The sequence below is a fragment of the Delphinus delphis genome, chromosome 6 (assembly GCF_949987515.2).
Source record: "Delphinus delphis chromosome 6, mDelDel1.2, whole genome shotgun sequence".
Classification (NCBI taxonomy): Eukaryota; Metazoa; Chordata; class Mammalia; order Artiodactyla; family Delphinidae; genus Delphinus; species Delphinus delphis.
Window position 1 is genome coordinate 55,114,214 of NC_082688.1, and position 23,007 is coordinate 55,137,220.

The window sequence follows — 23,007 nt, forward strand, 5'->3', positions numbered from 1 at the left end:
TCCCGCGCTCCTCCAGCCAAGCGCTGTTGCCGGGGCCCGGGCACCGCCCAGCTCCAGCGCAGGCCAATGGTAGCGTGGCCCAGGCACCGCCTAGCCCCAGTGCAGGCCTATAGCGGTGCGCCCCGGGCACCGCCCTGATCCTGCACCAGCCAATAGCGGAGTGGCCCGGTGCGGGGTCCGCCCCCAGCCGGGCCGGGAGGTGGAGAGGCGGTCACCGGCTCCGCCCCACTCCCCTCTGACCCGGTGTATCGTCTCTCTCCCTTCCTGTTCCAAACCACGTGGACGCGCCTGGGGCTGCGGGGCTGCGGGAGGGAGCCCGGGCCGCCACTGCCGCTGTCGCCGTCGCCGCCGTCGCCGCGATACCCGCGCCCGTCCAAAGTCGCCTCGCCCCGGCCGCCCGCGCCGTTGCAGAGGGCGTGCACATGGCGACCCAGGCGCACTCCCTCAGCTACGCGGGCTGCAACTTCTTGCGCCAGCGTCTGGTCCTGTCTACTCTGAGCGGGCGCCCTGTCAAAATCCGAAAGATTCGGGCCAGAGACGACAACCCCGGCCTCCGAGGTAACTCCGGGGCGGGCAGCGCGCAGCGTGGGCGTGGGGCGCGAAGGGAGACCTAGCTGATGCCCTGGGGGCCGGCGCACAAGGAGCCTCCGGGGCGCGTTGGGGAGGGCTCATTGCGTGTCGCCCCCACACCCGAACGAACGCGCAGGAGGCTGTGTGGGAGGCGGGGCCGCGCACCAGGGGCTGAGCTCTTCTGCGCTCGGCGCTCGGCGTCTCCCGGGAGCTGGTAGTAAACAGCTACACGTTTTTCAGCCTTACGTGTTGCAACATATCCCAGACAATCGCCCCCTCGCTTGTCTTGAGTCCCTCTTGCTCTCGCTGTAAACCTCGCAATGGAGAAAAACAGTTTGTTGGACCGAAATGTGGTGAATCGGCAGATGTAAAGATGGAGAGAAATTTGGAGAGAAAAGTACCACTGGTTGGTTTTGTCCCGTCCCAAAACAGGTCTCAGAAGCAGCTGCCCCCTTGGACACCACCGGCTGTCCCTGTCGTCATGATTTCTCGGCAGCCCCCACACATCTCCTTGGGTGTGGATTAAAGAATCTTTTAAAATTATGTGTTTTTTTTCAGCAGTGGCTGTGATTGATTTGTGCAGGACAGGAGCTTTGAGATAAAATTTTAACAATCATGGGCCTAATTGCCTGGACTTTAGTAAAGGATTGGTGACAAGTGCTAAACTATAGGCTTCCAAGTTCTCTTTTTGCCCTGCGAAGGTGGATAGATGAAAAATAAGGCCCCATTTAAACCTATATGAAGTTGATTTGTCTCCGAGTTTCAACTGGCCCCCTGAAATGACTCATATATTTAAAAGCTTCTGTCTGGTTATCCCAAATTGGGAAAATCAGTTCAACAAAAAAAAGGAAAAACCTATCTGCAAATTGAAGGAGGAGAGGGTTTGTGGTTGGTCCTCAAAGCTTTCTGGGCCCTGTTGATGTGTTTAATTTTGCACTGGCTCCTGTACAAGGTGGCCAGCCTATTTCATCATCAGTCTGAATGCACCTTCTGGATGGTTACATTTCTGCTTCTCTTGAATGGTGATTGGTTGCACATAAGCGGAAAATGCCATGTCATTGATGGAGATAGAAGATTAGGAAGGAAAGAATCAGATGAACCTCTGTACCATGGAGAGGAACCAGGTGACAGTAACAAAGGCTTGTGTTGGTGCATGATTGTTACTGCCCTCACTGTACTGCTCAAAAACACTGAAGAAGTTGAGGGACCCCTAGCATGGTTTATGCCAGGTGCTCTTCCTCTCAACATTCCTTGCCTTTATTTTGAGTCTGGCCCTTGGGCAAAGCAATTGCTTGACTGCTCTACTCTCTGGCCTTCCCAGCCAACTCTCCCCTTCACCCCTAAATTAGCCTAGAGAACTCACCACTAGCTGGTTGTGGTAAGAAGACAGGCTTCTACTTCTGTGGAACACTGGGAATAGCTTTTTTTAAAAAAGAGAAATAGAAGTACTTTAGCCTGGAGACCTGCAATTTCTAATGGAAATATAGTGCCCATAAGATACAATTTAGTGATGTTTCCCTTTCTCCCCCGTGCACTGTTCATGAGCATCTCTTCACTGCCACACACATGAACGGGGCTTGGCCACTTGGCATTTTCCTGAAAAGATACCAGACTCTGGTACCTGGGGAAGGTAGTACTGGTTGGCACATGTGCTGGTATTTTATGAGGAATACTGTGTATAGCCTTATTTGCCTTACCTTATTAATATACTAGGGGGAAAAAAGAGACTCCTAATTTAGACTTCCTTGGCTGGATTCAAGGCCTCAGGAACACTATAGACATTTGCTTAATTTCTAAAGAGGGAACTGAGGTATACGTATATACAGGCGTTCATAGACATATATGTGTCTTTGTATACATACCCAAGTGTAAGTATAAGTGTATATACATGCACACATATACATAAATACATGTAGCCCCTGACACATGATATGTGATCATAGTCAAACGAGTCTGTGGTAGCTTGATTGGACATGTAGCCAACGGACTGTCTTATCTGTCATATTCCTTTCTGACTCTTCCTGACTCAGATTCTGAGAGTTGGAAAAAACTCAGCATTTGCAAAAAAATCTTCAGCTCAAGTGCAAGAATTATATCTCCTGAAGGTGCTTGCTTAAATATCGCCTCTGGTGTGAGCTTTGGAGGGTGGGGGTGGTACCTCTGGAACAGCCATTCAGAAAAGGTTTATTGAGCCCCAGCATGTGCAAGGCTTTGTGGAGTTGTAAATGAGAGAAGCTAGTTGCCGCACTCTTGAGGAGCTTTCTAAGGAAGAGCTGAGAGAGTAGCCTGAGTACTTTGAAGTAGGAAGTTGTAAAGGGGCTCAGCAGAGTTAGAGCAGAGGCTTCCCCTGAGGTTATGAAGGAAAGCTCTATGGATTTTCTGATCTGAACGGATAGGATTGAGATGGTGGCTGCAGGAATCATTGTTGGTGAAAGAAACAGCTTTTAAGTCAAAAAGTTCTTCATTTTCTTTATTATGTGGAGGTAAAATCTTCATTTGTTATGGTCATAGTAGCTTGGGAGTTAAGAGCTTGAGCTCAGTTAGATCTCAGTTTGAGATGGGGTTCTGCTTTTGCTATTAGCTGTTGGACCTCCTGAGCCTCAGTTTTTCATCTGTAAAGTGGGGCCAATACTACTGACTTCAGAGGGTTATTGTGACGATTAAATAATATTTGAAAGTGTACTCAACAGTGCCTGGCGTGTAGGAAGAATAGATGTGAGCTGATTTTATTATTATGTAGCTTCTGTCCACTGGTATAGTTCTATTCTCTGATATTTGAAATCTTTTCCTGCTTCTATATGGAAACTTTTCAAATATTTAAAGAGAATTACGTCTTTTCTGTTTTCTTTTCAGTCTAAAGGTTTCCTTTTAGGTGATGGCTTCCAAATATTTGTGTTTTATATGTATAATGTAGTGGTTTTTAACCAGGGGCAGTTTTGTTCCCCAGGGGATATTTGGCAGTGTTTGGAGACATTTTTGGTTGTCACAACTGGGAGGCTGCTCCTGGCACCTAGTGGGTGGAGCCCAGGGATGCCACTAAACATCCTACAGTGCACTGGACAGCTCCCCACACAAAGAAGTATTCTGTCCAAAATATCAGTGCTGATGTTGAAAAACCCTGGTCTACTAGACTTAATTATTAACCTTTTTCTTTTCCTTGTATCCCTAATGGTTGGGAATAGCAGCATGAGGTACTAAGAAAACTGCATGAAGATTCAGAAGGGGATGAGACACAGGTCAGACTCTGTGACTTCTGACAGATTTGTTAATCTCTTAAATAAAACTGCTTCCTTTGAAAGAGGAATTTTAAAGAATGAGAAGAATTTGAATCCCAAAGAAAGATGATCCTGGAATGGTTTTTATTAATTATGCAGCCACATGTGTAATTTTTACTTCACTCTTGAGGAACATGAAGGATTATATTGTCTCATTAGACTCTTTCCATCAGTGAGGACGAAATAAAATTTTTTTTGTTGCTGTTTTACTGAAGGTAAAAAAGGCAAGACATAGTTAAGTAAGATAGCTGGTGAAGTTGAATATCCAGTCAGTGACAGAGCTGGAAACAGACGGCAGCCAGCTCCAGCCTGGAAGGCCTGTTCTCCCATCTGACTGCTTGGTGGACTTGAGTGTTCCTCAGATTATAAAGCAGCTGTCCAAAGTGCTTCTGTTTCTGGGTTTCATGAGGGCTGTATCTTGCAGGGTTCAGTTGAGTTAACATTTTCTGGATAAGAAAGAATTCCACAAGAATGATAATTTTTTGAAGTGGGAATACAGAAATGATGGACTTGGGCAAGAGCCCTGGTTTATCAGTTAGGACGCGGGACTGCTGCTACCCAAGTCCCTGAGTAGGTCACATGACTAAGCCTCGCTGTGAAACTGGAGAGAGGAGTTATTTGGTCTTAAGCAGATGAGATTCTGAAAAAGGAGGGGTAAGTGGAATTTTAATGAAAAGAATCCTTTAAAATGTGCCACACAGAGATCCTTAAAGGTAAAATATCTTTTGGCAAACTGATACATTGTTTTGGGGATAAATCTGGCTGTTCATAAATTGGATCTTCTAAAAGGAGGATTGTAAGGGAAAACTATTTTTATCCTCTGCTTTCAATACTTCTGACACCAGATGTGTGGGTTTTTCTCACCACACCAAGTAATTCTCCAATTCTCAGTGGATGTTCACTGGTGTCCTACAAATTTAACTCAATTCTGACACTGTCTCGGTGGTGATAGCATCAAATCCCACAGGTTAAGGGCTCAATCCCACAAGACTGCCCTCCACCCCCTCAGGTGCCAGTCACAAGTCGCAGTCGTAAGTCCAGGTCACTCATACCTCTGGTTTCCCAGACCGCCTCCTGGGATCTGATATTTTGCTAAAATTATGTTTCACGAAGCTCAGGGAAACATTTACTTACATTTACCAGTTTACAATAAAGGATATTATAAAAGATACAGATGAACAGCGAGATGAAGAGGTACATAGGGCCAGGTCCAGAAGAGTCCTGAAATAGGAGCTTCTGTTATTGTGGAATGGGGTTTTGTTACTCTCCCAGAATGTGGATTTTTTTTTTTTTTTTAACCAACCTGGAAGTTCTCTCCTTGTTCAAGAGTTTTTATAGGGCTTAATCTCTAGGCACACCTTGACACCCCCCCACCCCCGCAGAAGTCAGTGAGTAGGACTGAAAGTTCTAATCCTCTAATCATTTGGTTTTTCTGGTGATTGGCCCCATCCTGAGGCTGTCTAGGGGCTCCACCCTAAGTCAACTCATAGCATAAAGTCAGGTGTGCTCAAAAGGGCCTCTGTATATGAATAACTTAAAAGAGACTCCTGTGGCTCTGGAGCTTTCAGGGGTTTTAGGAGCTCTGTGCCAGGAACAAAGACCAAATACATTTCTTGTTATACCACAAGGATGCACCTATACTTTATTTCAGTATTGTTTGGGACTCAAAGTTGTTGATAACTAGAATTGGGGGAGGCCTGACGACTATACTAATGATAAGTGGAGATTTTATATTCCTACCAGCAATGTAGACATGATTCAGTTTCTCTGCATTCTTGCCAGCATTTGGTGTTGTCACTATTTTTAATTTTAGCCATTCTGATTAGTGTGTACTGCCGTCTTCTCGTTTAATTTGCATATTCCTGATGGCTAATGATATTAAACAACTTTTCATGTCTTTTGCCATTTTCTAGTAAGATTGTTTTCTTTTTCTGTTAGGTTTTGAGAGTTCTTTACATATTCTAGTCCTTTGTCAAATATGTGGTTTCCTAGTATTTTATCCCACTCTATGGCTTGTCTTTTTATTCTCTTAACATGGTCTTTTGCAGAGGGAAAGTTTTAATGAAATAGAATTTATCAAAGTTTTCTTTTATTGCTTGTGCTTTTGGTGTTAAGAACTGTTTGCCTAGCCCTAGATCCTGAAGGTTTTCTTTTTTTTCCTAAAAGTTTTATAGTTTTACATTTTATATTTAAGTTAATTTTTTCTGTATGAGGTTTAAAACTTAGGTTGATGTTCATTTTTTTTTGCCTATGGATGTCCAACAGCTCTAGCACCCTTTGTGGAAATGGCTATCTTTCTTCCATTTAATCACTTTTGCACCTTTGTAAAAAACCAGTTGGGCATACTGTGTGGGTCTCTTTCTGGATTCTCTGTTCTGTTCCACTGATCTATATGTCTATCCCTTTGTCAGTACCACAACTGTCTTGATTACTATATGTATATAATAAATTTTGAATTTGGGTAGGCTGATCCCTCCAACTTTATTCTTATTTTTCATGATTGTTTTAGCTATTCTAGTTCCTTTGCCTTTTCATATAAAGTTTAGAATAATCTTGTCTTCATCTATACAAAAAAATCTTGTTAGGATTTGACAGGAGCTGTGTTAAACCTATATGATAACTTAGGGAGAGTTACCATCTTTACTGTATTTGAGTCTTCCAATTCATAAACATAGTATATCTCTCCATTTATTTAGATCTTTGTTTTCTTTCATCAGCATTGTGTAGTTTTTAGCATATAAGTCCTGTACATGTTTTGTTAATTTACACCTAAATGTAAATTAACTTTTTTGAGTTAATTTACTTTTGTAATTTACTTTACAATTGCTCAACTTTTTTGAGCAATTGTAAAGGGTATCTAATTTTAAATTTTGGTCTCCATGTGTTTATTGGTAGTATATAGAAATACAATTCATTTTTTTTGGATGTTTGTCTTGTGTCCTGCAACCTTGCTGAATTTACTTACAAGTTCATTTTTTGGGGGGGCTGCATTGGGTCTTTGTTGCTGCGTGCAGGCTTTCTGTAGTTGTGGCGAGCAGGGGATACTCTTTGTTGCAGTGTGCGGGCTTCTCATTGTGGTGGCTTCTCTTGTTGTGGAGCGTGGGCTCTAGGAGTGCAGGCTTCAGTAGTTGTAGCGCATGGGCTCAGTAGTTGTGGCACACGGGCTTAGTTGCTCCATGGCATGTGGGATCTTCCTGGACCAGGGATCAAACCTGTGTCCCCTGCATTGGCAAGGAGATTCTCAACCACTGTGCCACCAGGGAAGTCCCCTACTTAAAAGTTCTAAGTGTGTGTTTTTGCTGTTGTTGTTGTTAGATTCTTTGGGATTTTTTTATGTAAACAGTCATGTCATCTGCAAATAGGAACAGTTTTATTTCTTCTTTTCTGAACTTTATGCCTTTTATTTCCCCCTTATTGCAGTGGGTAGGACTTCTAGGACTATGTTAAATAAATGTAATGAGGGCAAACTTCCTTACCTTGTTCCCTATCCTAAGGAGAAAGTGTCCACTGTTTTGCCACAAAGTATAATGTTAGCTGTATATTTTTTTCGATGTTTTTTTATCAAGTTGAAATTCTCTTCTATTCCTATTTTTCTAAGATTTGTGTGTGTGTGTGTGTGTGTGTGTGTGTGTGTGTGTGTATGTGAATGAGTGTTGTATTTTGTCAAATGCTTTTTCTGCGCCAATTGATGTGATCATGTGATTGTTCTTCTTTAGTCTGTTAATATGGTATATTGCATGGATTGATTTTCAAATATTGAAGCAGCCTTGCATTCCTGGAATAAACCCCACTTGTTCATGGTGTGTAATTCTTTTTCTATATTGCTGGATTTTATTTGCTAACATTTTGTTAAAGATTTTTGGGTATATATTCATAAGTTATACTGATTTGTAGTTTTCTGTTTTGTACTGTCTTTGTCTGGTTTTGGTATTTTAAACTATAATAATACTAGCTTCAAATGAATTGGAAACAGTTTCCTTTTGGTCTTCTAAAAGAGATTGTGTAGAATTGATTTTAGTGCTTTAAACATTTGGTAGAATTCTCCAATGAAACTATAAAGGCCTAGAGATATCTTTTTGGGGAGTTTTAAAAAATATGCTTTCAATTTCCTGAATGGTGATAGGGCTATTTAAATTATCCATTTCATTTGATGAGTTGTGGTAGTTTGTGTTTTTTGGAGAAGTGGTTCATTTCATCTAAATTGTTTTATATATGTAGAGTTCATAGTATTCCCTTATTATTCTTTTGATGTCTGCAGGATCTGTAGTGATATTCCCTGTTTCCTCATGTTGATTTGTATCTTTTTTTTTTTCAGTCTTGCTAGAGGTTTGTCATGTTATTTATCTTTTTAAAGAGCCATCTGTTTCACTGATTTTTCTCTATTTTTCTGTTTTCAATTTCATCTGTTTCTGCTATTTTTATTATTTCCTTCACTTCCTTTGGATTTATTTTGTACTTTTTCTAAGTTGAGTGAGACAGATTATTGGAAACCTTTTCTCTTTTCTAACGTAGGCATTTAGTGCAATAAACTTCCCTCTCAAGACTGGTTTAGCTGTCTCCCACAAATTTTAATATGTCATGTTTTAATTTTCATTCAGTTCAGTGTGTTTTTTCTTGCCTTTAAGACTTCCTCTTTGAGGGCTTCCCTGGTGGCACAGTGGTTGAGAGTCCACCTGCCGATGCAGGGGACATGGGTTCGTGCCCCGGTCCGGGAAGATCCCACATGCCGTGGAGCGGCTGGGCCCGTGAGCCATGGCCGCTGAGCCTGCGCGTCTGGAGCCTGTGCTCCACAATGGGAGAGGCCACAACAGTGAGAGGCCCGCGTACCACAAAAAAAAAAAAAAAAAAAAAAAAGAAGACTTCCTCTTTGATCCATGGATTATTTATAAGTGTGTTGTTTAACTTCCAAGTGTGGGTATATTTTCCAGTTACCATTTTGTTATTGATTTCAGTTTGATTTCATTATGTTTGGAGAACATGCTCTGTATTCATTTCAATTACTTTAAATTTGTTGATATTTTTTAATGGCCCAAGATTTGGTCTATCTTCATGTATGTTCCATGGGCTCTTGGAAAGAATGTATATTCTGCTGTTGTGAGTTGGGTGTTCTATAAATGTTGATTGGATTCTGTTGGTTGATGGCATTGTTGAGTTCTCCTTTCAGTTTGAACAGTTTTAGTTTTACATATTTTGCACCTTCGTTGTTTGGTGCATTTAGGCTTGCTCTGTCTTCTTGGTGGATTGGCCCTTTTATTATTGTGTAATGTCCTGCTGCATCTTTAGTAATTTCCTGAGGTGGAGGAAATACTCTAGTGCTTTAGGGTTAGAGAAAGGTTAGGTTAGAGAAAGGAAAGGACTAGAACTGAAGATATTGGATACAAATAGGAAACTTGAAGGTGGTAAAAACAGCATAAATCAGAGAAATAAGTTGCCCTTTGTTGAGTTCACTTCTTTTACAGGTTTTTACATAAGCAAAATAAAATATCTAGGAAAATTTGAAGGTATGGGGCAAAAAAGTAACCTTCAGTGATGGTTATTATACGTAAAGCAGCAGTAAAAAAAATTTTTGTGCAGTAGTCTAGCATATTTCTATTTCTGTGGGATAGAGTTCTAGATGTGGAATTGGCAGGTCAAAAATTATGCTTTAAAATAAAAAATGGGAATGTGGGGTCAAATCAAAGTGTGTGAAATCCTTTTGCTTAATTGGTAAGATAGCCTCTCCCTCAATTGTTATTTCTTCCTTGTAGTGACACTGTGTTTTTTTGAGGTATATTTAATCACATTTCTAATATCATGGTAAATTTGAGAGATGATTGGGTTTCTTTGCTTTTCTCATATTTTAAAAGATGTTATTACTTTGAACTTGATTTTTTAAAATAAACTTATCAAATTATACTACACATTAAGAAAAGTGCACAAGCTTAATGAATTGATGAATTATGACTAAGTGGATATACCCAGGTAGCCATTATGCATGTCAAGAAATAAAACAAGACCAGCAACCCACAAAACCCCTCTCATGCTTGCTTCCAGTCACACCATTTCCTCCCATCCCCAGCATAAACATTAAATTGACTTTTTACACCATAGATTAGGTTCCTAAAATATTAACCATGGTTTATATAGGTGGAGTCATAGAGTACGTATTTTGTGTGTGTCTGGCTTTAATTCTGTATTGTTTCTGTGAGATACATCTTTGTTGTCGCAGCGATAGTTTGTGGATTTACATTGCTGTGTCATGATACTACATTTTATTAATACGTCACAATTTATGTACTCTATGCTTTTTTTTTTCTTTGTTTTTTTGCGGTATGTGGGCCTCTCACTGTTGCGGCCTCTCCCGCTGCGGAGCACAGGCTCCAGACACGCAGGCTCAGCAACCATGGCCGACGGGCCCAGCGGCTCCGCGGCATGTGGGACCCTCCCGGACCAGGGCACGAACCCTTGTCCCCCGCATCGGCAGGCAGACTCCCAACCACTGCACCACCAGGGAAGCTTCCTCTACCTATGTTTAAATAACTTCATCAGTGCTCTTTTCTGTTTATTACTTGATAAATTTTCGCATTCCCTTTGTTTTGGGTTTATCTTTTTGTGCCTGTTTTAAAATTTGTTTTATCGGTTTTGATTTGTTATCTTTTTACATAACCATCCATTTTAATTCCAAATGTGTCAGTAAATAATAGAGAATAGTCTACCATAAAAGCTTTCAATCTTTTGTATTAATTATATTTTTTATTTTATTAATTCACATTTTCTTTCCTTTTACAAATGAATGAGGATATTGATTTGTGTTGTATTTTTTCAATGAATTAGCTTTTTTTCTGCTATGTTTTCCATTTTGTTTATCTCTTCTTTTGAGATTATTATTGTCATTTATTTTTTAGCTTGAAATTTTGTTCCATTTCTAAAATCTCAGTTCATTGTTCTCTTGCTTTTCTTTTTACTGTTTTTTCTGTTTACTGTGACCAGGGGATGGTCCTGCCTGGAGGTCTGTTTAGGTGCCCATTCTCTTCCTACTCATGTTCCTCTGCTGGGCATTTTTAATTGTGTTCATGCTCAAGAGCCCCTGTGGATTACAAAAAGAAAAAAAAAAAACAGCCCAAAAAAACTACTTCTAAAGTGGTTTTGTTTTCTTTTCTTTCCTAATCTGTAAAAGCTATGGAGTTGATAATCTTCGGCTTTATTCATAAATGCTTGCTCCTGTCTCCCATTTAGGCACTGTGAAAGCTTGAGCAAATCAAGAGTTTTCCTTTTTTGTGCAGAATACCTTGCATTTTCTGTAAACATAAGTAGAAAGTGGCATTGTGTTATATAGATGATGCCTACTTTTTAAAAACGTAGAATATTCTATATAAAAAGACCATAGAAAGCATTTCTAGTTCGATTTTGTAGTTGAGTTACTTTTGAACTTTTGTGTTGCTACCTATACCACAACCTAATACACATACAAGTATATGTAAAACTGAGACTAAAATTTCATAAACAGCACCCTTACTATGTAACTCTGATATTGTTTATTCTGTTCTAATTTCATTAAAAATAAATGTAGACTGGGAACTTATTAAATCATCTGCAGGGTCCTTCAGTTAAATCATTGCCTACAGTTGAAAGGTACCATAATTTTCTAGAGGAAGAGGTTGACTCTGAGGGATTAAACTGAGTTATGGTGTGGTTCAGAGCATGGACTTTGGAGAAGGGCAGGCTTGGGTTCAAATCCTGGCTCTGCCACTTGCCAGTTGTTTAACCAGGGCAAGCTAGAGGGCATTCTTGGGCCTCAGCCTTCTGTAAAATGGGAAACAGTTCCTGCTTACTGGTTATAAGGATTACATAGGTAAGCATTAATACACAGCTGCTGTTATTAGCCATTATGCCTTGTTTCAGGACTTAAGGGAGTTTCTCTGACTTCTGGCCCAGTGCTCTTTGTACAGATTGCAGAATCTGCTATGACAGGAGTTATGGGACAGTGTTAAGTAACAGAGCAGGTAGATGGGAATTGCTTAGTCGATCTGCTTCACCCTTTGGGATCAGTTTAGGTGACTTCTAAGGTCTGTGCTCTCAAACTCTACTAGTCTATTGTAGGACTAGGAACTGCCTGAAAGCGTCAGGCAGTCACCATGCCTTCAGTGCAGAAGACTTGGTCTTCCTTGTCCCCGTTCATGGGAGGGAGGTTGAAGCTAAAGCCCGTGTGTGTGTGTGTGTGTGTGTGTGTGTAAAATCTACCGAGGAGGACAGAGGATGTTTAATCCTGAGTCTTCACTCTACCTCTTCCCATATTTCACATTTAAAATCTACCCTCCCCCACCTTGTAAAGAATAACCAGCTTTTATATTCTAGATAACAATTTATTCATAAAAGTAATTGAAGCAAATTTACACATTAAAATTTAAATAATAAGACTAAATTCTTATAAAACCCTACTATGAAGAGAAACTAACACTTTGTATTTTTTCTTCCAGTCTTTTTTCATGCATTAAAAAAAGGTGGCAGTAATACTGTATATTCAGGCACCTTTGTAATAAAATTAAAAACTGAACTGATTAGATAGCTTCTAGATCAGTAAACGATAGAGGAAAGGAGCCAGGGATGCTTTGTTGAATGGGAGAGACGGTAACCTCTTACTGCCTCTGAGACTGAAGGGTGGTCCTCGATTTAATTTTCCTTGTCAGGTGTTCTGCAGCAAGTAAGAATTTGAGTTTAAAACTCTTTCCTACTTTCTGTTCTTTCTCCCTTATTTGGCACACACTCCTGAGGTCAGGAGGACAGGTGGGTGTTATTCTGCTAAAATTAATATCCCATTAGATTGCTGGTAGAATTGCTATTTTTTGGTGAAATACGAAAACTGAGTTGTTTCTAATAGTTCTACTAAACATATATATGCTAGTCAGTGCTTTTCAACTGCTTCAGATTCCTTAGCCAGTGAGCCACCCAGGTCCTGAGAAGAACCCAGGTATGATGCAGGAAGTAACCTACCCTGCACTGCAGTACTTGAATGGGATGTGCTCTGCAAATGGTGACCTAGCATGAGGCCAATCTGTTTTCTTTTCTCCCCACAGATTTTGAAGCCAGCTTCATAAGGCTGTTGGACAAAATAACGAATGGTTCTCGAATTGAAATAAACCAAACAGGTAAGCTCCTTTTCTTCCCATTCCTGAAAGCACCTACATGTAATACTTAAATATTCCTCTGTTATTCACTCTTTTTGATGGTATAAATATTGTATTTGGATGGAAAGACCCAGTTTCCTATCTGTGATACAATTGTCTGGAGATGGTATGTGAAATCTGCCAATTTAAGGAGAATACACTTGATTTAAGTAAGTTAGAAGAGTGAAAATTTCAGATCAACAGACGAGCACCTCTTCTCTTTAAACAATAAAAACACTTTATACCTAACATTTATATACAACTTTTCAATGTCCATTTAACTTATGTTGTCACAATAAAATCTTCTAACAAACTGTCTGAGGTAGTTGTATGTGCTGAATTTTTTTTATTTTATTTTGTCTTTTAAAGCAAGTTTATACAAGTATATGCAAAAAATGTGAAAAATCCCTTCACCCTGTTTCCTCTTCCATTCTCTCTCCCAGGGGCAGCGGTGGTCACAGTGTGGGGACTGTGTCCTGGTCTCCTTTATGTGCATTTGCTTACGTGGGCACTTTTGTATGTCAAACCCATCAACAGGGTCATGCTCTTCATGTTGTTCTGCAGCCAGTTTTTTTCATTAGCACAGGTGTCTCAGGGAATTTTCTTGCCAGGCACATGCAGGTCCATCTCAGTATTTCAGTGGGCCTTATATTGTATTCTACTGTATGGAAGCATGATAACTTATTTAACTATTCCCTACTGATAAACATTTAGGTTGTTTCTAGTTTTTTGTCTGAGTGGTTTTTTTGTTTGTTTGTTTTTGTGCTGTTGGAAACTCTTTATTTAAAAAATAAAATTAATTAATTAATTAATTAATTTATGGCTGCATTGGGTCTTCGTTGCTGCACGTGGGCTTTCCTTAGTTGTGGCGAGCAGGGGCTACTCTTCGTTGTGGTGTGCGGGCTTCTCATTGTGGTGGCTTCTCTTGTTGGGGAGCAGGGGCTCTAGGTGCGTGGGCTTCAGTAGTTGTGGCACACGGACTCAGTAGTTGTGGCTCATGGGCTTAGTTATTCCACAGCGTGTGGGATCTTCCTGGACCAGGGTTCAATCCCGTGTCCCCTGCATTGGCAGGCGGATTCTTAACCACTGCGCCACCAGGGAAGCCCCCTAGAAACTCTTTTATCTACATTGTTAGACGATCATGGCAAGCATCCTTTGGCTCCATTTACTATGTGCCTTTGCTCATATATTCAACAAAGGAAACTGAACTTTTCTGTGTGTTGGCTCTCTTAAGAAAGAAGACAAGCTTGGCTTCATAAGTGGCCATGGGACTTGTTGATCTGTAGCAGGTTTCAGGCATAAAACATCAGATGCCCTTTGCAAGCTATGATTCCCTTAGTCTTCCTTGGCTTGTTTACTTTGAAACTGCTGGGGATTTTTTTCAGCTATTTTTATTGGTGATTCAGAGAGAAGGTAGTTCTATTCTTTTCTGGTCATTTCTGCAACTTAGGTTGAGAAGTAAGACATGTACATGATCCTGCTTCTTTCCACCTCATGTGTAAGTCCCCGCTCCCCCCACCCCGGGAAGCCTTCATTCTGATGATCTGGTCAGTTTATCATTTGGTTAATTTGCAGGCGTAACAGATTTGCAGAGTTCAGTGGTTATAGAGTCTTTTCTGGGGGGAGGGAGGAGAGATTTTTGACCTAAAAGAAAGATTGTTTTGTGACTTTAATAGTATTTAGAATAACCGATGTAGAGTTTTTCCCACTTTGATCAGAATATGATTCTGATCGTGATGGTTGGGATTTTGGTTTTTAATATAGTAAAACCTATATTTATTTTATGAAACTCCTAAGAGCTGCTTTTCTTTTCTTTTTTTTTTAAAGAATGTAGGGATTTTTTTAAATGTGTTTTTAGTTCTTTTTATTTATTTTTAATTTATTTATTTTATTTATTTTTGACTGTGTTGAGTCTTTGCTGCTGCACGTGGGCTTTCTCTAGTTGCAGTGAGCAGGGGCTGCTCTTCGTTGTGGTGTGTGGGCTTCTCATTGCAGCGGCTTCTCTTGCTGCGGAGCATGGGCTCTAGATGCACGGGCTTCAGTAGTTGTGGCACACGGGCTCAGTAGTTGTGGCTCGTGGGCTCTAGAGTGCAGGCTCAGTAGATGTGGCACACGGGCTTAGTTGCTTCGCGGCATGTGGGACCAGGACCAGCACCAGGGCTTGAACCCGTGTCCCCTGCATTGGTAGGCAGATTCTTAACCACTGCGCCACCAGGGAAGCCCAGAGCTGCTTTTCTTTTGGTGACTAAACATAGTTCTTCCTCTAATGTTAAATTTCTTTATTGGTAAATTGTGCCAGAAGACATTGGCCAAAGATTATTAGCATCAAAAATACTGTGTTCACTTATTCATACTCCCTGAATCATCTATTTTATTTGGTTCTTCCTCTAATATGTAAACCTAGTAAGAAACTTTTTAGATGATGTGAATATTTGAAAGAATAAATAAAGATAACAAAGAGTTTCCACTAAAGCTGTTCAATAATTTTAGCCATTTCCATTTGTTACTATTAAATTAAAATAGCTACTATTAATGGAAGTAAGTGCCATAAAGTACTTGCCTTCTCTAGGTACCTTGTTTGGTGAGTGTGGTATATGGGGAATTTCATTTCCCGGGCCTAGAAGCAGCTGATTGCCGGCATGATGATTTCAGAACATCACGTGTAAACCCCACATCAGCACAGTCTGAGAGTGTGCTGTTGGGAGACTAGGGTGCCTGTTAGGATATCTCCTCTGTGCCCTGCCACAGCTTTGGCAGTTCAGATGGCTCAGGGAGGGGTTTAATTTATTACTGTTTATTAAATTACACTCACAGTTTATTATTGTTACAGGGGCTTGACAGTAATGAGTCAGCTTTTGGAGTGACGTATGTGGACTCTTAGGAATGGCATTTTGAACTCTCTTGGATGCCCTTGCCAGACTTTCCCCTTGGGACTTACTGCCTTCGTTGCCTTTGTGACACTAAGTTTTTTTTTCCTGCTGACTTTCTTTTCTCCGGTGTAAGGAACCACCTTATATTATCAGCCTGGCCTCTTGTATGGTGGGTCTGTGGAACATGACTGCAGCATCCTTCGCAGCATTGGGTATTATCTGGAAAGTCTTCTCTGCCTGGCTCCATTTATGAAGCACCCGCTGAGAATAGTTCTGCGAGGAGTGACCAATGACCAGGTGGACCCTTCGGTGAGTAATGAGGCCATACCAAGATGTGAGTTTTATTTGTCTCTTGTCACAACCCAACATTTGAGAAACCAGTTCCTGATAACACACAGGCGTATTGTAGAGAGTGTTTGTTTTGTTAGTTACCTAGAAATTTAGAGGTTGATCACTCCAGGAGGGAGATGAGCCCAGACTCATAATCACCACATTCAGTCACGATGGTTAATGTTCGTCAAGGTGCCTTTCGTTGTCACGTCTAAGAACCTTCAGAACAGATGCTTGCCGTCTCATCGTGGTTGACATGAAATATGACTCTGTTGGCTGAAGTGCATGAGTGGAATTTTCAAAAGGTCGTATGATGGTTGAGGTTGGAAGGCAGCAGACCAACATTTTAGGCCGAGAATAACATCTCCTTGGCATTGCTGCAGCATGATCTGGACTCAGGCTTCAGCCATACACTTTAGGACTTCCTTCTCCTGAGAAGAGTCCGCAGGTGTAGAAAAAGGGCACGAGGGCAGGGAAGGTATATATGAGCGTTGCTAGTTTTGGGGCACCAGCACACTTCTTATTAAGCGTGCTAATTTTCCTGCCTGTGTAGGGAGGATAGCTTAATATACAGATAGAGTAGTCATTGTGGCTACCACAGCTGTCTTAATGCCAGTCTGGGATGGGTTTGTTTTGTATGTGTGTGGGAGGGTGAAGCAGAAGGTGAGGGAGATTGACTGATTAGAGCAGGCCTGCCTTAGGCCTCTCGTAGTGGGGCAACGATCCCTCCCTTCGGCTGCTCTGCTGTTCAGAGAAGCTGTCTTCAAGCTGAGGGCCGTGATGTGAAGTTCCCACTGAGGATGCTTATCTTCACCTCTGCAGACATTGGACCAAAACCACTGAAGGGGTGGCTTCTGAGGCAGAATGTAAAGTGTGTGGCTTCCCTAACCAGGGAAGTCCAATTAGGTGGTGCAGTTAGCCCCAAAGTGGGGACTGCTGGTATTTACCAGGGCACTAACTAGGGTATAAACACAGTTAATATGTTCTTAGGCATTAAGAGAATTATTCCCCAATTCTTGAATTCAGGTGCATAAACTCTTCTCAGGATCCTGAGTACAGTGCAAGATCTGAAATTCTTAGCTGTATAGGAATGTTGCATAAACTGTTTAGAATTTTAAAGTAATTTCAAATGATTGCTTTTTTCCAGAAGATTCTAGGAAATGGGTCCTTCAGTTAAAAGTATGAGAGGAGATCTCTACCATTTCCAATTGGGATGGGAAGGGGAAGGTGCCTTGAATGTTGGGAAAAGGCCCTGAAGCAGACAGGAGACGCTGGCACTGTGTGTCCCAGTTTTGTTCTCTTTCTGTAATTGCCAGTGATCTTAAAAGCTTTTATCACTGGCAGTATTAAAATTTACATATTAACAGTGACAAAGATTAATTGATGAATTCCCTAGAAAGGGTACTTAATTCTTTTTTTTTGCAGAGTATTAAAAATGTTTTTTTGTTTGTTTGTTTTCACATGCCACAGGACTTTCTGCTTTTGCTAGCTGCATGACTAAAATGACCTTGGTTAGTACCTGGCTCCAGCCCAGGATAAAATAAATACATCTAATCCCGGGATAAAGAGTAACTTCTTCAACCTGTGGCTTCTTCATTTTGAACTTTCTCTTTAATGTGTGGTTCCCCCATCAGTTTATGTCCACATCTACTGTCTGCACACAAGTATGAATATGATGAGTTCTGCCCGTAGGGAACGTGGTCTCATGGGGTGGACAGCTGTGAACACAGCTAGGGAGGCTACAAGGCTGAATACCTCTGGGCTCTGGTAGAAGCACAAGCAAAGTGCTGAGGGCTAGGGAGGGCTTTCTGGAGGAAGGGAAGCCCCAGAGTCAGTCATGGTTTTAGGAAGATAACTATGGAGGTTGAGAGAAGGATGAATTGCAGAGGTGTCAACTAATTTGAACATTATGCAGAAGAAAGTGGAAGGGTAGGGACAGATATGAAGGGCAGTGTGGAGGGAGGGACTTCATAACTATATAACTAATTGGAGATGGGATAGGAGGAAGGGATCATAAATAACTCCATGATTTCTGTCCTGGTTGACTTGAAGGATAGTGATCAGAAAGAGGAAAATTGTGGTGGGGTGATGGATGATGTGTTTGATTTTAGTCCTGTTTCCTGAGATATTGGTGGGACATCCGTAGGGGATGTCCAGTTGAAAGTTGGAAATATTGTCTGGAGCCTCAGAGATAGGTCATCAGAATCTTACCTACTGACATTTCACTCCCTAGGAGACCGAGATTGACCAGTGCCGAGGCTGAACACTGGCGGCTTTTTGGCTCAGTTAATCTGACAGGTGTTTTTCCTTTGGCCTGTACAGTGTGCTGTACAGTGTGCTGGTAGTGGTGGTGGTGTGTGTATCTGAATTGGTTGTTTATGTTTGAAACCCCAGAGTTTACATGGTAGTAGGTTGATGTGGCAGCGCTGGATGGCTATTTCTCCACGACAGCCATCTGTTGGAGCTGAGGAGCACCTGCCCTCTTTGGATGAGGCATGAGATCTTCAGCTGGATACAGGTCTTAGCTGACCTCATCATTCATTTAACTTCCCTTTTTGGCCTCTGTGGGCAGTAGAATTTTGGCCCCATGGTTCCAGGGACTGAGAATAATAAAGAAGATGAATGAGTGTGTAAGGTGTCAGTTGGGGGAAGAGGAGCTGCAGACAGTGACTGTGGAGATAGAAGTATTTGGAGAAGCCAAGCAGGAGTTGAATTCTGAGAAGCCAGGGATGATCCAAGAGTCAATCTTTGCAGGATTTGAGTTGGAATTGGGCAGGGAGATTCAGCAGTGAGAAGTTTTATTGACCTTTGAGAGAGCAGTGCCATTGGAATGCAAGGGCAGGCACAGGTTCAGAATGAGTAGGAAATAGAACCATGGAAGGTTAGGAGATTCTTCCAGAAGTTAGATAGGATGATTCCTTAAGAGCTGAGGTTGGGAATTTTTAAACGAACAAAACTTGAACTTGTTTGTAGGCTGAGGCGAAGGTGTAATGGAGAAGGAAAGAGTTGAAATAAAAAGGGTAGGGGGGGCTTCCCTGGTGGCGCAGTGGTTGAGAGTCCGCCTGCCGATGCAGGGGACACGGGTTCGTGCCCCGGTCTGGGAAGATCCCACGTGCCGCGGAGCGGCTGGGCCCGTGAGCCATGGCCGCTGAGCCTGCGCATCCGGAGCCTGTGCTCCGCAACGGGAGAGGCCACAACAGTGAGAGGCCCGCGTACCGCAAAAAAAAAAAAAAAAAAAAAGGGTAGGGGGATTTAATAAGGGTAGCTCTGCAGACATCCAACAAGGATGAGAGTTGAAAGCGGCAGCGATGGGATGTGCCGTATAAAGGGGTAGGGACATTTTTCCTTGGAGGCAAAAAGATAGGAAATGGGGAGAAATTTTGAGAAGAAAACTTCTAGGAGGTCTCCTTTGAATCTCAGTGATTTGATATTAGAGCCCTCAGTAGATATTTACTGGTGCCAACAGCTGGCCAATTGGTGTGTGAAGAGTCCATTCTTTTTTAGTACTGTCCTGAAAGGGTCAAGAAGTCTACTGTGTGCTGGGCACTGTTCTAGGTGTACTTACGTCTGTATCCATATTTATTTGATTTGTGAGGGGAGGTGGGTGTTCTTATCACTGTTTCAGACAGGGAACTGAAGAGCCAGTTGCTTCCCTTTTTCTATTTGGTGCGGCCTGATCATATTTCTACCTGTTGATTGACTGACTGGACTGTAAGGGTGACATCTTTGCCCTGAGCTTCTACTTGGGTCAGACTTCTGCCTTTCCTCTCTGAGCACAGCCCAGTTTCCGTTAAGCAAAACCTACAGACCACCCTCGCCCTGCTAGAACCAGTGTGTGGAGCCAGGGGAGGCTGTGGAACTTGTCCAGTCCAGCCCCTCTTTATACAGCAGGAAGCCAAGGCCTTGGGGAGGTAATGTCCAGGTCTCAGAGCTGGTAAGAGGCAGAGTGGGGCTTCAGCCCACAACTGCTTTTCCAGCCATTGTCACACTGAACCGAGTTGCCTGCCTTCCACGTCAGATGGAGAGTGACTTAGGAGACAGGACCACATCTGGAGTTACACTTGGGCTCCTGGCTGACCCTCAGAGTCAATTTGACCTCATCCTTTATGGCTCCAGGTGTAAGTAGGATGACCTGAAGGGATATTCTGTCCTCTTGCGCTTCTCTTCCCCAAGAGAGCTGGAGGCTGCCTAGTTCCAGGAGTCATGTGGGCAAGAGTGCCCTGCATTCTTGCAGCCCTCACGTTTTCCAGAATCTGGCTTGGCCTTCTCCCCAGCTGCCCTTAACACTAGCCTAGACTGATTCATCTTGGTTCTGGCAATCCCAAATGCATATTTTAAGTTTGTGGGTGTGTGTAGCTTTAATATTTAATTGAAATGAGCTCAGCTCATCTTCAATGAATTTTCCCAGTAACTGCTTCTGCCCCACCTCATCCATGCTGAACATGTTCCTAGGCTTCATAGGTCATTGCTACCTCTGGTTAATTTTCTGATATGAGAATATTTAGCTGGGGTGCATTCTCTGCTGTAAAGCCTTGCTGGAGTATCGTTCTATTGACTCTTAGCATGTTAGAGTTGGTAGCAACTCGGAGACAAGCAGGCTGAGCTCCTTACCTTAGAGACAAGGAAATTTAGACAGTTGAGATTTTCTTGTTTGAGGCCACGCAGCTAACTGGAGACAGAGCCTGGGCCAGGATCAGGGCTTTTCCCTGCAGCCTCTGCTTGGGCCGCTTGTGCCCTCAGCGCCTCCTGCTATAGAGTCAGCCCCCGCAGGGCCGAGAAACATCTCTTGTTCCATTGGGAACAAGCAAGGGATTGCTGTTCTTTCGCAAGTTGCCATTGATTTGAACGTCACCTTCTCCTCTATGAGCAATCCACAAATGAACAAGAAGGGGTTTTGATTGAGGAGGAGATAACAGTTACACTTGGCACTGTCTTGTCATCAGCTGTGGATGCTGTCATTGCGCTTTGGGGTTTGTGTTGCTTCTTGCAGTTTGAGGCTGTCCTTCCCCCGAGGCCCTCACTGCCTTGTAGAATCACCACCTTTAAATGCCTTTGTGGTGGGTGTCAGCAGGATTCTTAGGTCGGACTCTTAGGTTGAATAGTTCATTTGATTTGCTTTAGTCTCGAGTGCCACCAGCTCTAAACATTAAACAGTCATGTTGGAAAAAGAATACTAAAACAGGTGATTTTCTTGCATAGTGTTTATACCTATTAAGACTGAGCACAGGTCTCTGTTTTCTGTATGAGCCCAGCAGCTTCTTGGTGCTTTTTGCCTGATGCACGTGATGCTCATGATGACTCATAAGGTAGGTGTATGATATTGTAAATGTGGAAAAGGGGCCCACAGGAGCCAGTGGCTCATAAAGTCACAGTCTATACTCAGGAGCAGAGCCGGCCCACACCCTCACTTGTAAGCCAGCCTCTTTTCTCTTTACTAGACTGCTTCATCTACCTGGAGGCTAAGCCTTCCCCTGCTTCGCGGGCTCTTTCTTCTTTCCATCTCTCAAGGTTTAACTAAGCTTTTTTTTTTTCTGAAATAATTCTACAGGTTGATGTTCTTAAGGCAACAGCGCTCCCTCTATTGAAACAGTTTGGGATTGATGGTGAATCGTTTGAGTTAAAGGTAAGAATGTACAATTGTTAGTGGTATATATCAATGTGAAAGATTTTCTTACCAACTCATTGGAAGAGCTATATGCCTCACGTGTGTGTGGCACATTTGCAGTCGCCATTTATTAGAAGTCCCACAGGATTCGTGAACCAAACATTGCAGACTTTGAGCTGAAAGGGACCCTTTAGTAATGACAGGAGTAGCCAGCAGTTATACTGCACTTACTTCGTGGTAGGCGATGTTGTAAGCATTCTACATGTATTAACTCCTTGGCTCATAACAACTCAGCTAATAAGTAGTAGAGCCAGGATTCTGACCATGCTGCCTCTCTGATCTAGATCATTTATCTTAATTTGTGTCCGGAGCCTCCCAACGTGAATGTCCCTGAGAATTTTTAGTACGTTACTTTCAAAACTTAGTCGAAGTAATTTAAGCATCTGTTTGTTTGCTATTTAAGGGAATTACATCAATCCAATGTGATAACACTGGATATCTTAAGCTGTTTAGCATCTCTATTTTTTAAAATGATGTTTTTAAACAAGGAAAATGACTTCATTTTTATTTAATAATGTAGAGTTTTGATAGATCAGTTAATTCCAGAGAAGGAGAAAAGGGTTCCTGATGGTTAAGAAGTGGGATAAGCTGATGAACTAGGCCAGTCCCTCATTTTAAGGTTGAACAAACAGGTTCTGGTGGTGAAGTGACCTGTCTGGCTTTGACTGGGCCATGCAGGCTCTGTGTCCACTGCTCTTTCCGACATACCACACGGTGTCCTTGCTTAGCACATGCCCCTGTGGAGCTAACATCAGGTGCTATTCATCTTGAAGGGATTGACAAGTTGTGTATGAAAGAGCTTGCTGCTTTCTAATGGTGGTTTTCATTCTTGGTGTAAACCAGCCAGGTTGGGTATCATCCACTCTACTGAACCCTCACCTCTTCTTTCTCACTTGGTGCAGATTGTGCGACGGGGAATGCTCCCTGGAGGAGGAGGCGAAGTGTTTTTCTCATGTCCTGTAAGGAAGGTCCTGAAGCCCATTCAGCTCACAGATCCAGGAAAGATCAAACGTATCAGAGGAATGGCGTATCCTTTGCATTTGCTTCAGATTTCTTATTTTTTTCTTGCCTCCCTAAGATAAGAGTAACTCATAACAATTTACTTCTTCTCAGGGTTATTTACATTTTAGACAACAATCTTGGAAAAGTCTTAA

At 42.1% G+C, this 23,007-nt stretch overlaps 1 protein-coding gene across 1 annotated transcript in view; it reads left to right on the forward strand.

Moving 5' to 3' along the window:
• The first annotated feature begins 289 nt into the window (after positions 1-289).
• RCL1 (RNA terminal phosphate cyclase like 1) overlaps positions 290-23,007 on the forward strand; it is a 55,010-nt gene continuing 32,292 nt past the window's right edge. Inside the window, exons 1-5 of the mRNA XM_060014698.1 lie at positions 290-558; positions 12,899-12,970; positions 15,992-16,167; positions 21,737-21,811; positions 22,756-22,880. Of these exons, the coding sequence (XP_059870681.1) occupies positions 423-558; positions 12,899-12,970; positions 15,992-16,167; positions 21,737-21,811; positions 22,756-22,880 (584 nt within the window). The 5' untranslated portion in view covers positions 290-422. The remainder of the gene's footprint in view (positions 559-12,898; positions 12,971-15,991; positions 16,168-21,736; positions 21,812-22,755; positions 22,881-23,007) is intronic.